Raw genomic sequence first — 14,450 nt, forward strand, 5'->3', positions numbered from 1 at the left:
TTTTGGCACATCTAGTTGGATAGGAATGATCAAAACAAACAGCTTGGATTCTCAATTTTCTTTTGTCTCTATATAATTAATTTGTACCAACCAACCAACCCTTTGATGTAATAACATAATTAATTAAGATATTTTAATATCAATGGAAATTTCATAGTACCTGTCAACCTAAAATATCAGTCATCATAACATGAATATTGACAATAAAAAAGTATATTATTTGCATTAAATTTTTGAATTAAAATTTATATTCTTTTATATAATCTTTGAGGAGTGTTATCATTTTCAAGTATATTAAGAACATCACCAACAATGTTTTTTGAATTTTTTTTCTAACACCAAAAAAAAAAAAAATCAACTTGAATTCTTGACTATTAGGGATGTGGTTTTTGAAAAAAAAAAAAAATCATTATTGATATAGTTACACAAATTTTAACATTTATAAGTACTGCACAAAGTAAAATTAATAATAATTACATTCACTATAAACTAATTTTAAAAATCATATTAATAACTATAAAATTAAAGTATTTATCTAATTTCAGTATCCAACTATGGTAATACTTTCACGTTTAGTCTTAGCACTTTAGTTTTTTTTTTTTTTTGAATACTATTGACTTTGTTACACATTGAATACTTTAGTCTTAACATTTTAGTTTAATCACATTGGTTTTAATTATTTACTCAGATTTAATCCTACCCTTTTATTTTTTAAAATTAAAATTAATTATTGACTCAAAGTCTCAAACTAAAATATGAATTATTATTATCTCTTGTGCCAATCTTCTCGTACGCAGGATTTGCCATGGAGGCTTGTAAGGCGGCAGTTGCGTTGTTTGCTAAGTGCGAGGTTTTTTTAGTTAGAAGATTAGCTAATGTCATAGCTCATACTCTTGCGGATTCGGCCTTTTCGTAGATTAGTACTTTGTACTGGGACTCTGTCCCACCTGACTTTATTTATGCACTTTTGCTTTAATCATATTTGCTTATTTGCTTTCAAAAAAAAAAAAAATATACCTTGCACACTCTTAGATAGTGCCGTGAGTGCACATTTCTCTCATCATTCAACATAAATATGAATGGCTATCCTCGATCTTATGTGTAATTTTCAAACTATTGCATAAGAACAGATCAGTTTGTACATTATTGAATAGTGATTACAATTATTTTTTTTCACCATCCAACAAAAAAAATGATTATTCTCTTGGATAATACTCAGACTATTATACATGAACAAAATATATTGTGTGAACACATTTATAGTCACTGCAAGTTTTACATAATCCCTTTATATGAACGATTATCCTCTTTTAAAAAAAAGTCAAAGAAATGTGTTATCATTACGTTAGCCGGCATTGAAAATAAGGAGTAGTTATCCAAAACATGTAAACCAGCTCCTCACGCCGTTGACTTTTTATCAACTATCCAGTTTTCACTTTAATTTGTAGCCGGAAATGAAAAGATAGTCTTTTAAGATTTTAGTTTTTTTTTTTTTTTTCAAAAAAAAAAGATTTTAGTTTTTTTTTTTTAAATAAAATTGTACACACTGATATTTTGACTCATGATTTATTTATTATTATTTTGGTTTAATTTGGGGCAAAAACATGTTACTAACTTTTTTATTAATTAAAACATCTCAAAATTTTTGATTAATTAGAAAAAGACAAATAAGCATTTTTGAAACATGAAAACGCTACCCTATTGTCTATTGAAGTTTTTATGCATCGTAGGAGACATGTAACTTGTAATCTTGTATGTCTTATATATTTTATAGAACGCATTTTGCGATTAAATAAATATTTAATAGAAAAATAATAAAATTATTTTTAAAATAAAAATAATTAATAAAATTAAAAATAAAATTAGAACACAATTTTTAAGTATGTATGATAATAAATATATTGTAAAAAATATTACATTTAATGGTGCTAAAATTTTAAGAGCAAAAAAATAATAAAAAGAAGGGTATGATTGAAAACCATTTAAAGTTAAAAATAAATAAATAAACAAAATGTACAAGTTATTATTGAAACTGGTACATCAATATATTTTAAATTTATGTTAGAGCATTACCGTTATTTGGTTTTATATAATTTTTTTAGATAAAAAGATAAGCTTATTCAATTAATAAATTTAAAATTGTTATAAATAGTTATTATTTATGGCCATTATCCTGATGATACAGTTTCCTAATGTTGTATGTATATATATACATGGCAGTTATCAATGAAATGGTTCTGAACAGTTTCTACATCTTCCTTCTGTGTTTTTCTTCCCTTTCGTTTTCCTTTATATGACTCTGAACGTAAGATTGACACAATATACAGTTGAAATTACAATTACAATACGTTATCAGCACGGGTGTTTTACATTTTCGGTGAACATTGATGTTCTGCATAATTCCGTTCTCTTATTTTTCGAGTCTGATCTCTACACCTCATCGAGTTTGTATCGTTGCTCTGCGACTGGATGCTGGCTTGGATTTTGCCTGGGGAGTGGTAACAATCTCAGCTTCCCTGGCTGCGCAACAGCGGCTCGCAATAGTCGGGCAGAGCACGTTTGGAACTGTGTCTAGAGGATTGTTGGACGGAGGCCGATAAAAGGGTTTTAAGGGCCAAGTCTAGCACTTAGTATTTCAAAAGTGTGTGGCTATATAAAAAAATAAAATTACGTATTCGTTACTAACTATAACTTTTGATGTAATTGTAAGTTTTTAATTCTAACAAATAGTTATTTGTGGAAAATGAATGTCATCAAAAAGGGTGTGTCTATACATAGAGGCTAAGTTGTTTAAGCTACATAAATTTAATTTCTTCGCTAAACTCAATGGTTTAAACTTTTAATTAAACTATAGCATATTATTCAATTATTATTGACAAATTAAATAATTAAACCAATTAACTTTGCTACGTAAAGAAGTAAAATATATAGGACAAAAAGTAATTATCATAGTTGCGTGTCGTCAAGTACAATATCGTTAATAAATGAAAGGAAGAGATTTCTTTTGGATTAGTTGTTTGAAAAGGTTATTGATGTCTCCTAATTAGTTGATCTTGAACAACGACACCAAAACCAGTTATTCATAAAATAATTTTGATGTTATCACGAGTTGGACTATCACAGCCAAATTCATCCTACAAGCTACAATTGACGTAATTAGTAATCACAAAGTTACATGTAAGTTTGATTTTCCATGTGAACTATCTTAACCTATCGTTTTTATTTTGAGCTTGTTATATAAGAAACTTAGGCTGATTTATCTCTTTGTACTCCTTTATAAACTAAAATCATAAGGCAGACTTCATGCAAAGTACATTTTCAAATAGTACTTATCCCAACTGGCCCGCCAAAATATGAGCAATAAAATTTAAAGTTCGCCCCGCATTTTTTTGCGAAGCGAGACGAATTAAGCTCGTTTTGACGGCTGGCGTATGAAATGTGACAATTAGGCCAATTGAGCTGCACATATGGAATGTAGTAAACGGGTTAGTTAGGCTGTCCTCAACCCTGCCAATCTCCCCTTTTCTAATCTATGTGGTAAGAGAGAGTTTTTTTATTTATTATTATTTAATGCCATGTGTGTTGCAATAGGAGAGAGAAAATGCTAAATTAGCAAGAGAGAGATAATGAAAAAGTTAGAGAAAAAACATGGTAAATCTGATTTGTGTACTTTTTTATCTTTTTTATTTCCTATTATATTATTTAGTTATTATATTTATAATATAATATGCAAATTTCAAATAATGAAAAATTTACAAATTTGATGATGTGAAAGTAGGACCCATTTTAAAAAGTGAGATAAATTTATGGGTTAAGGATAACCTTAGGCCGCATGCATAAAAAGCAGTGAGGAATAGAGCCCAAAAGAACAAGTTGTTCACACTTCACAGTAGCAAAATTTTGTTTCAATTCTATGAACAACAACCTGTTTGTAGCACCTCACCTTTAATAAATTATTTCATCTCTCACATTTTACCTGTCATGTTTACTATTCATTTGGTCAAACTAACTATTTCGTCTTTGTTTATTTTGTTTAGCATTTTTACTTATTATTGAATTTAATTTTTATATGTTTAATAATACTTTTAATATAATTTTTAAATATATAAATTTTTGTATATTAATACTAAAATTAAATTAAAAATAACTTCAGTCAAATTTCATTAATTAAACTAATACATACAATATGTTGGAGGGAGTAAATGAGTAATTCTTAATATTTTGATAATGTGGTTACCGGGTCCCGAATAGTGAGTGTTGGAGACCCGGACCCGGCCTTTTTCAATTAATTCGGGAAATTAAAGTAAAAAACCCTAGTCTGATATCTCAGATTCCGAGCGAGTAAAACCCTAGCCGCAGCCGGGAGGGAGAAGAATTCAATCAAAACCTTCGAAGATGACTCAAAAGGGCGATCTTTTCAAAGGCCAAAAGAAGAAGAAGTCAATCCCTCCTAATCGCCATGGCAAAGTCCCTAAAACTCGCAAAGGTATGCGTTCCTTTACATACAGATACCCTCTATGCACATTCATATGGTCCTAACGAGATGTTATTTTCGAACTTGAATTGAAGGGAAGAGAGTTGTGAAATCATCGAAAAACACAGATGTGGATCATGTAAGTTTCTATTCTCTTGGTTTTCTTTTCAGTTACCCGGCTTTCTTTATACGAACAATATGGGGAAAATTCATAAGTATTGATTTTCGTTATTTTCTTGGCCTTTTGTATATGCATTTGATCGGTTTTGGGGGAATTGCAGTTTAATGTGGTTTATATATACTGAAAAATGTAGTTAATTTGCTGATATTTGTAAATTTTCAGTGCATATAACTTTCATAATCTTTCTTGACCTAGATTGTTAGAACTTAGAATGAATTTATAATCCCTAAATTGGAAGTTTATGGCAACAAATTAACTAAGTTTCTAGCTAATAACTTTATCAAAAGATGGTTTTTCAAGCAAAAAGATGATATAAGAGAATTGTATGGAACACTGATTAAAGAAAGAAAAGGATTCCCTAATGCTGTCCCATCATTTTTGTATGAAATCACCCTCACTTGTGATCTAGTAAAGGGATCTGCTTGTCTGAGATGCTGTTTACTTGAGCTACTTACTGATTATGGAAAAAAGGATCAAAGTTAAAAGAATGTTTCATAGAATGTATTTTATACTTTTGGATTCTGCTTCAGTTAACTGTATGATGCCTTTTTTTTGTTGTTCAGGAGCTAACCAAGTTCATAAATAACTGCAATGAAGTAAAAGCTGCTACTGTTGCTACCAAGGATGGTGGCCATTTAAGTATAGTTAAGCCACAGGTTGAGTCCTCTAATGCAGCAAAGTAGATTCTCGTCGGCCAGTGGTTTAAAAGGAGCAAAAGGTGCTGTTTATTGTTTGCATGTAAAAGCCAAAATTTTGACCATTTTCTTAGTGTAAAAGCGTTGTTTTAGAAGCATGTTTTGTTTCCATTTCTATGAAAATCTTCAGTTGTGTTTATCCTTCCTGGTCTGCTCTTCATTCAAGTGATGAAATTCCTCTACTCATATATTTTTCATTTCTTATTTCCTGAGAATACATAACCGTTTCAAGAATCTCTGCATGCCAGATTTCCAAAAAAAAAAAAAAAAAGAAAGAAAGAAAAAAAATGCAATTAACAGAATATTATGAGTACTTAATTTGTTTAAGGTATCTGGCTGTCTGCTCTGCTCAGTGCTGAATATTCAACATCTGTTGCCTATTCACTATGCATATATAACAAAGGCAGTTACACTGTAACCTTTGCAATCCTTTAATAATTTTATTTAAAAAAAGTGAAAAAAGAAATTTACTATTTTAACCTTACTAAACGGTGCCATATAATGGGTTTGTTAGGGGAGGAGCGATATATACAACGTTTCAAAAATTCAAGGCAACATCTACACCACTTAAAATTAAAGGACGACATTGCTAATTGTGGTATAAGTGAGGGACATAAATTACAAATTTTTAAAGGTGGATGAATAGAAATAACATGCAATACTTACCCAAACATGTAATTTCCACATCACAAACATGGGATGGTTATATCGGACTATCGGAGTGTATTTGTGACTGATAAATGTAGAGATGCACAGCATGGTCCTATGAAATTATATATTTATCTGTTTTATTATTTTTATTGTAAGTAATGCAATATCACATTATTATAGTAAAATAAATTTTCTATTTCGTATATATTAAAATTAAAAATTCAATGGAAGATTTTTTTTTTTTGAGTGCTACTCTGTTACAATGCTTATATTCATAACTACTTTTTTAATCACAATATGAGAGTGCAACTTGGTGTAATTGCAAGGTCTTGGCAAATTCAATGGAAGATATTCAAATATAATAAAAAAAAAAAAAGAGAAATAAAATGGTGACGTATTATTACAAGCAAAAGATGATGACAAAGTGTTGGGTTGAACGTCAACCATTGCTGACATTGAAGTTTGGAGCATACACACAAGTCATAAAAGTGCATGCAAACCGCGTGCTACAGAGACACCCACACACAAAATGGAAAACGGCTTTCAAACCCCATTACTCCTCACCTCCTTTCTCACCTCACCCATCACACAATTCTCAACACTTCCATAACTTATATTACTTCTCTGCTTCTTCTTCTTCTTCACCTTCACTATCCCCATCAGGTCTCCCTCTCTCCTCTTTCTTGCCTTTCCAACCTCTTCAAGTCTTTAACTTTAGCTTAAATTCCTAAATTTAAGTTACAAATTCTGTTCTGGTTTCAATGATTGCGTTGAATTGCTTTTGGGTTTTGTTATTTGAAGATAATATGCTCATCGGGTAGATCTGCGCCTGATAAATTCTCAATCTTTTTTGCTTTGTTTTTTTTTGTTTTTTTTTTTTTTGTTTTTTTTTTTGGTTTTGTAGTCAAGAATGGAACTTTTCGGGTTTTATGATCTGGGTTTCGCGCGGTTTGGTTAAATTAATTATGTTTTGCGGATTCATAAGTAATTAATGTCGGCAAAAACAAGGTTACTTTTGTTGTCTATTTTGGTTTTTTTTTTGGTTATAACTATATATATTTGGTATTTCTATAATTGATGTGCCTACCTGTATTGAAGTACCTTGTTCTTTAAACAAAATCCTCATCCTCTATGATTCTTCTTTAGGTCAAAATGGAGTGTATACAGTTGCATTTCTGAGGAAACACAGAAAAATGTGTGATTTTCTACTGCATAGTATCTTTTTTTTTTTTTTTTTTTTCGGAAAGCAAGCAAAAAATTTATATATTAATGAATCCCGGAAATGTTGGCTGGGAATAAGCTTCCTCACTGGTTTTAAGGTTGTCTGATTTAGGAAAATCAAAGAGTGCAAGTGTAATGGTAAGCCTGGCTTACTCATTGGTAATGGCAGTCTGATTTGGGAACACCAAAGACTTCAGTCTAATTAGTTGGCTTATTCATATATACTCTTGTGTGTAAGGTTTTGTTATAATTATTTAGGGGTTGTTAACAATGTATAACTATAGGGGGAGATATGGAACCATTTAGTAAGTAGAAAAATGAGTCTCTATGACAGCTTTTAATGGATGAATCTCGTTTATGAAGTTCATAGTGCCACATTGTCTGCTTTGAACTTGTTCTATGTTTTATGCTAGTGGGATATGGAAATAACTAGATATAGTTTTCCATTGAATAGGAGTACTCGTAAGGTTTGCGGGCAGAATCATTTGAGAGTTTAGAATAATGTGATGCCCTTCAATCTGCATCTATTTTACCTTTATTTGGGATGATGGAAAGGCCTTTTTCAATGTTAGTCTTGGAAAACTTAGTTCGTTTTTTTTAATGGTGCAGATTTTTTTACTAGTTAGTTATAAAGAAATCCGAGGAAACAGAGCTGTGAAAGTTGATTGAGCTGAAGAGATATATACAATATACTACATTCTTTATATTAGTTTATTATGGAGGACGAAAATGGTCTTGATCTGAGCTTGGCCTTACCTTGTGGTGGATGCCCAGCCTCGTGGAAATCTAAGACTAGGAGGCCAAATCTTGATGGAAATACAAAAAATCTTGATGGTATTAGTCTTCATGGTAGTGACCAGATGAAAAACGAGGGGAGCTTCTTTAGCAACCTTTCCAGTAAATCTGTCAACATTGATGCTTCGAGAAAGTTTGGGGGATTCTGGACTGCAAATGACAGTAGGCTTACTGAAGTTGAAGAAGAAAAGGCAACTGAAGTTGGCCATAAACGTAAAAGCTTATTTGGGAAGTCAGAAAGAGATGCTCTTTATGCTGATTTGCTCGAGAATACAAGAACATCAAACAGTTCGATTAACAGGATTGCTGGCTCAACTGCGGGGGAGAACGAAGATATTGCCAATATTGAAGCTGAGGGTTCAACGTCGGGGCAAATTTCACATCATGATGATAGGCTTGATAGCTCCAAGCAATGTGATTCGGGTTATGCAGATTTAACCGGGAAAAGGAGGCTTATCGTTTCTTCAGATAAGGAAGCTAAATTCGGGAACACTCAGTTTTCTGTTCCGTTCTTAGGCCAACCAGTAAACATCTTAAACATGCCTTACTTTGCACCTTTAAAAGATTCTTCTAATACTACTGGAACAGTTGGCGGGTCGAGTTTTCCAGTTCCCGGTATAGTGCCAATGATGGCTGCCACAGGCACTGAGAGACCAGGAACCCGGTCTATCATACCTGCAAACATGCCACCGATGTTTGGATATTCTCCCGTGATGTTGCCCTCATTGGACAAGAATAATTCTTACGATCCAATTTCTCATTTTCAACATCAACAGTTTCACCAATCTTATACCAGAGGTCCTCTGAACATAAATAAGGACAACGAGAGCCTGAAGATATCCCAAGGTTTTGTTCCACTCTTTTTTATGCTTTTTTATGTTTTTTAAAACTGGTATGCAAGAAAGTAACCTTAATTAGGAGAGCTTGTCTAGTTTAGTCGAAGTGGAAAACTTAATCCAGAAAGCTGTGTATATGCTCTGACACAGAATACCTGATGACAACTATGGTTAGGTCATTTAAAATTTTCACTTGGCAATACGTTCCTATGACTTCAATTTTACGATCAAAGCAATTTTGGTTGTAAAATTGGTATTGTGGCCATGAATTTTATTGCACTGGCCTGTATCAATCATAGTAACTACTCTTCGTTATGTGTCAGCAGTTAGCAGATAGTACATATTATGCACGAGAAATGAAATTTGTATGTCTGTCCGTTTTCTTTCTACAACAAAACGAGAGTTTTTGATGAGTTTTACTTGGTGGGGTGGGGGCTGGGGTGGATGAATTGTGAAAAACACGGATCTTGATAGTTGAACACTATAGAAGAAAAGCTTCGATTTTTATACTTTCCTTCTTAGCAATTGTAAAACGAGTTTCGTTCTGTTGTGCAGATGTAGCTTCTCAATCTTCCCAATACAACGGGAAGGCAATAGAACAAGTGAAAAGCAATCATGCCACGAAAGAAGGCTGTTCGTCGTCTTCTACGTATGGGGAAGAAAACTCGAAAGGAAGCAACATAATTATCTTCCCGGGAAAACGCCCGTCTGAGCAGCCTCAAACAGATGGACTATCGCCTTCTGAATTCCCGCCTATAAGGCTCGGGGCTGCTGCAGATCTGAAATTTGGAGGGTGCGGTTCCTCTCCAGACTTGCCCTGGGTTTCAACAACCGGTCCGAATGGTAAAACAATATCGGGTGTCACATACTGGTTTAGTCCTACTCAAATCAAGATTGTCTGTGCTTGCCACGGGCTACATTTGTCCCCTGATGAGTTTGTGCTTCATGCCAGTGCCCCGAAAACCTCCCACGAGGTTGGAACCGGGGGCACGCCATCGTTCCCGGGCAGCAATTCTGCAGCCTCAGCCCAGAACTGAGCTCAGGGAGAACTGGGAAATGAAGGTTTTCTACTTCAAACTAACCCACCCAGACAACACCTTTTTCTTCATATTACTATGTAAAACTCTGCATTTCTGTGCCCAGATTCTTTATCTCCTATAATCTAGCTAGTACCAGTATCTGCAATTGTATATGTAATATTTTTTTTTAAAAATCATGTCTATTTGCAAAATAAACCCTGATGCATTGAATTGTGTAGTAGGAATAAAGAGTTATAATCTGACTCAAATACATAGAGTACTAAATTGTGTAGCAGGAATAGAGAGTTATAATCTGACTCAAATACATAGAGTACTAATAAGCAGGAAGCCCTCCTTTTGAAAAAGAAAATAAGTATGCAATATATTTGGTCTGTTATATGGTTTTTGTTTGGTTGGCCATACCTTTTGCACATGGAGGTGGGAGATTTGAGCCTTACAAGCATGTTGTGTATTGGACTTTGCTTTTATTAATACTTATATCATTGTTGTTGTCTCTTGAGATCGAAGAAGCTTGAGAGCTTAGAACTTAGAAGCATGTTGTGTATTGGACTTTGCTTTATTAATACATATATCATTGCTGTTGTCTCATGAGAAGAAGCATGACAACTTGAACTCTAGCATGATATCATGTATAATCATATTTTAATAATTTAATTAACACCTAATTTGCCCATACTTCAACACAAAAGCTTGGCAGTTGGTAAATTAACTAAGAAATAATATATTTTCACATTCCTATACCACCGGAATTTAAAATAAATAAATAAATAAATCCATCACCGGCTAGAGTGCTAGACTAGTCGTCTTCTCCACTAGAAAAAATGTCCAATTGCCTTCTCCAGTTGGAGAAGGCAACCAACGCCTTTTCCAGTTGGAGAAGATGATTATCTGGTCGCTTTCTCCACTAGAGAAGACGCCATTCTAGTCACCTTTTCCACCAGCGCCTTCTCCAGTTGGCAGTTCAGTCGCCTTCTCCCACTAGAAAAGGTGATTGGCTTTCTTTCTTCAATCATATTAGTGACTGACGACCGTTTGTTGATTGCCGAAATCCTAATGACCGGTTATCTCAAGTGGATAATAGGCTATTGGATTTAGATGCACCAAAATAACAAGTTTGAGTATTTAACTTAACTTTTTAAAGTTCAAAGGCATAATTATACTTTCATGTAAAGTTAAGTGCCTATTTGACCATTTATTATTATTATTATTATTATTATTAAATACATTCATAATATATAACAAAAATAAACAAAGATAAATTATATATTACCAAATATAAAATACTTTTGCAAACTTAGAAATACGTCCCCTCGAAATAGTTATTCTCCTTGTAAAGGGAATAGAGCATTTCTTAAAATACTATTCTCAAAAATAAAATGACTTACCCAACAAAATAAAAAGATTATTTGCATGAATACAAGTCGTTATACTGTGGACCATGGGTCATGGTTGATAATGCAGTTGTGTTGAACTGATACTGCAGTTGTATTGAAAGGATACTCCAGTTGTGTTGAAAAGGAACTGCAATTGATCAGAACAGAGACCGTGTCATCCATCTGAAATTGCAGTTCTGTTGAACGGATACTGCAGTTGTGTTGAAAAGATACTACAGTTGTGTTGAACGGATGAACGGCCTCTGTTCCGTGCAACTGCAGTTTCCTTTCAACACAACTGCAGTATCTTTTCAACACAACTGCAGTATCCGTTCAACACAACTGCAGTATCAGCTATGATCATGGTCCACAATGCATTGTGGACTATGGTTCACAATATAATTTGCGGAATACTATTCCATTCCTAGTCTATTATGTGAACAAAACATGTTGTTATTCTCGTAAGAAAGCTATAAATAGTGTTACTAATTACACAAGGGTTTTTTAAAAAAATATTTTTATCTCTCTTATGTGGTTTACGAGTTTTTCTTCTCTCAAAAAAATAGTTATGGATGAGTTAATACTCAAAATGGTCCTTTTTCATACATTTTAAATTAGTCTGTAACTATCAATTATTCTAAAATAATATCTCATTTATGCAAAATTTTATTTATTAGTCATCCGTTACTTATATTGAGGACTAAAAATAATAACATAGTCAAGGAATCATAATAAGTAAATTGATAATCAAAAGTAAATTTTGAGAATTATAACATAATAATGGAGAGATTATTTAGGGTATTATCTTGTTACTAATTTAATTTGTCAACTATCGGTGGAGAGTGATAGAATAGAAAGGATGTGCCGTAAAGAAAGAGCAAAAGTATGATCTGTCATGGCATCTTGGCGGGCTGGCGGCTTTCTTCCATTGACTAACCTAATTAATGTTGACATGTGCTTCCCCCGGGAAACACTGCCGGATTTTTATTCCGTCCGGCCTTACTTGTCCTCAACCCTTTGCATTTATTCTTTTATTTAATTTTGTTTTAGGGATAATTTCACTTCCATCATCCCTTAAAATATTCCTTCATTTGTCTCAAATTATCTATTTATTTTAATTAAAGCGTTTTAATTCAGAGCAATTATAATTAATTTTTTTTTTTGTAACATTTAGTTTAACAATAATATATAAGAATTTATATATTTAGGAATTACATTAAAAATATTATTAAATAAAAAATAACTTTAAAAAATATAAAATAAACTAAACAAATTATTGTAAAAAAAAAAGAAGATTTAACATATTATAGGCTGTCAAATCGGGCCAGCCCTCCCCGCCTCAAGCATATATACTTTCTTGCGGCTCTAACGCGCCCCACGGAGAGGTGGGTGCAGGCCGGCCTCCGGACTTCGGTTCACTTTAACACCCATTTGTAGTATACAATTTACCAATAACCTATGAATGAAGTTGTAGGTGCTAGCTAGAAGAGGTCTTCTTATATTGGGTTTGATCGAAATTCTAGCTAGTTTAAAAGGATATGATATTAAGAAAAAGATATTACACTTTAATTCTTGTAGTCACATATTTATAAGTACATGAATGGAAGAATTGATTGATCTGCATCTAATACTTACTGAATCTAGTGTTAATTTTTATAAGTAAGCTTATAAGTTAAACCAACTTAAAATAAGTTCATAAGTTTTGATATGTACGTTAACTGTTTCAAAGTGTATGGTTTGAATTCTACTAATGACCAAAAAAGTGAGATATAAATATTTTGGGAGCTTACAGGCTACTTGAAGCATATGCAAATCCCACGATTTACTTAGCTTCTCCCACCCGTCTTTAAAGAATAAGGGGTGAAAGGTTTTTAAATTAAATTTGAGGTTCAAACTTATGATGTTTATTTTCACTTCAACATCGATCTTAATTCTGCAACTATTGAAACAAGTGATGGTATAAGTCGTTTGTCGAATTTTAATCCAAATCCTCCTTCAAGGATTTAGGCCCTGTTTGGTAAATGGTTGTTGGCTGATTTGGTTGGCTGTTTGGGTTAGAAGGTATGATTTGTTGATAATATTAGCTGATTGTAGAAAGTTGTTTGATAAATTAGCTGTTAGCTGATAGCTGTTTGGTATAATTTCTTTTCTCAAAAAGCTAATTGAAAATGCTACTTTGAGTAGCCTTTTGAATTTTAGCATTTTAGAGTTGCAAAAAGCTTATTAACCAAGCAACTAATAGTGGTCAAATAAGCCAAAATTGACTGATAGGCTGATTATTTACCAAACAGGGTCTTAATACTATTTTTTTATATATAAAAAACATGGACGTAAAAGTTGATTGTCCCACGCCCAACTAGAAATTTAACATTTGTTTTCACGTGAACATCTTGGTTCTCCTACCATTGACACATCTGATGGTTGTCACTATTTATGAGTCATTTATCAAATTCAAATCTATTTAATCATTAGGCACTTTAAATTTATCATTTGATCGAGTATTCTTTTAATGCGACTAATATATTTAATGATGTCACTATTTATGATTCATTTATCAAATATACTCCGTATTTATTATGGGTCAAATTGAGAAGGTCAGTAGTCACTTCTACAAAAAGTTGAATTTAATTTCTTGTGTGATTATTATCAAGCTAACAATGTTCGACCACTCGATTGTGTTACTCAAATTAATATTTTAGTTCTCTTTGATAACATAGTTGACACCAAAAAATAGTTTAAAAAAAGTAAATCGCTATATCAGAAAGGGTTGGCTGATAAATTAGTGGAGCATGATTCTCGTACCAAAAGATCATGAGTTTGATTTTTGCTAATATTCTTTCGGTCGTGCCCATCGTACATGATCTTCCTACTGTAGTTTATTTCTTATGTGCCGTTTGTGGTCTAATTACATATAAACACGAGTGAGATTTATTTAATACACGTATTTATTTGTAGTGGAAATAAATAAATAAATAAATAATGAGTAAACTACAATATGAATGCATGCGTATTTGCATACGCATTAGAATCCAAGTCCACCATGTATGTGTGTCATTTGAGTTTTCGACCTAATTGTTAATTTAATACTAATTTATTATATTAATTGGCTATGTTTATGTCGTATAATGTATTGGTCCTCATTAGATCATGCATTAACAAAATGAATCACGCGTTGGCTAGATTC

General features: G+C 32.5%; 2 protein-coding genes across 3 annotated transcripts; both read left to right on the plus strand.

Moving 5' to 3' along the window:
* Positions 1–4,314: 4,314 nt before the first annotated feature.
* Positions 4,315–5,534, plus strand: LOC116013834. The gene is made up of 3 exons (XM_031253779.1): positions 4,315–4,486; positions 4,570–4,613; positions 5,219–5,534. The coding sequence occupies exons 1-3, from the start codon at positions 4,396–4,398 to the stop codon at positions 5,336–5,338; spliced, it is 255 nt and encodes an 84-aa protein (XP_031109639.1). The 5' UTR covers positions 4,315–4,395; the 3' UTR covers positions 5,339–5,534.
* A 955-nt stretch (positions 5,535–6,489) lies between these two features.
* Positions 6,490–10,280, plus strand: LOC116011783 (ninja-family protein mc410-like). 2 transcript variants are annotated; one of them, XM_031251194.1, is made up of 3 exons: positions 6,490–6,818; positions 7,832–8,863; positions 9,409–10,280. In XM_031251194.1, the coding sequence occupies exons 2-3, from the start codon at positions 7,939–7,941 to the stop codon at positions 9,888–9,890; spliced, it is 1,407 nt and encodes a 468-aa protein (XP_031107054.1). In that variant the 5' UTR covers positions 6,490–6,818; positions 7,832–7,938; the 3' UTR covers positions 9,891–10,280. The 2 variants fall into 2 exon arrangements, with proteins under 2 accessions (XP_031107054.1, XP_031107053.1); XM_031251193.1 differs by having other exon boundaries at positions 6,490–6,664.
* Positions 10,281–14,450: the final 4,170 nt, after the last annotated feature.

The sequence above is a fragment of the Ipomoea triloba genome, chromosome 3 (genome assembly GCF_003576645.1).
Source record: "Ipomoea triloba cultivar NCNSP0323 chromosome 3, ASM357664v1".
Classification (NCBI taxonomy): domain Eukaryota; kingdom Viridiplantae; phylum Streptophyta; class Magnoliopsida; order Solanales; family Convolvulaceae; genus Ipomoea; species Ipomoea triloba.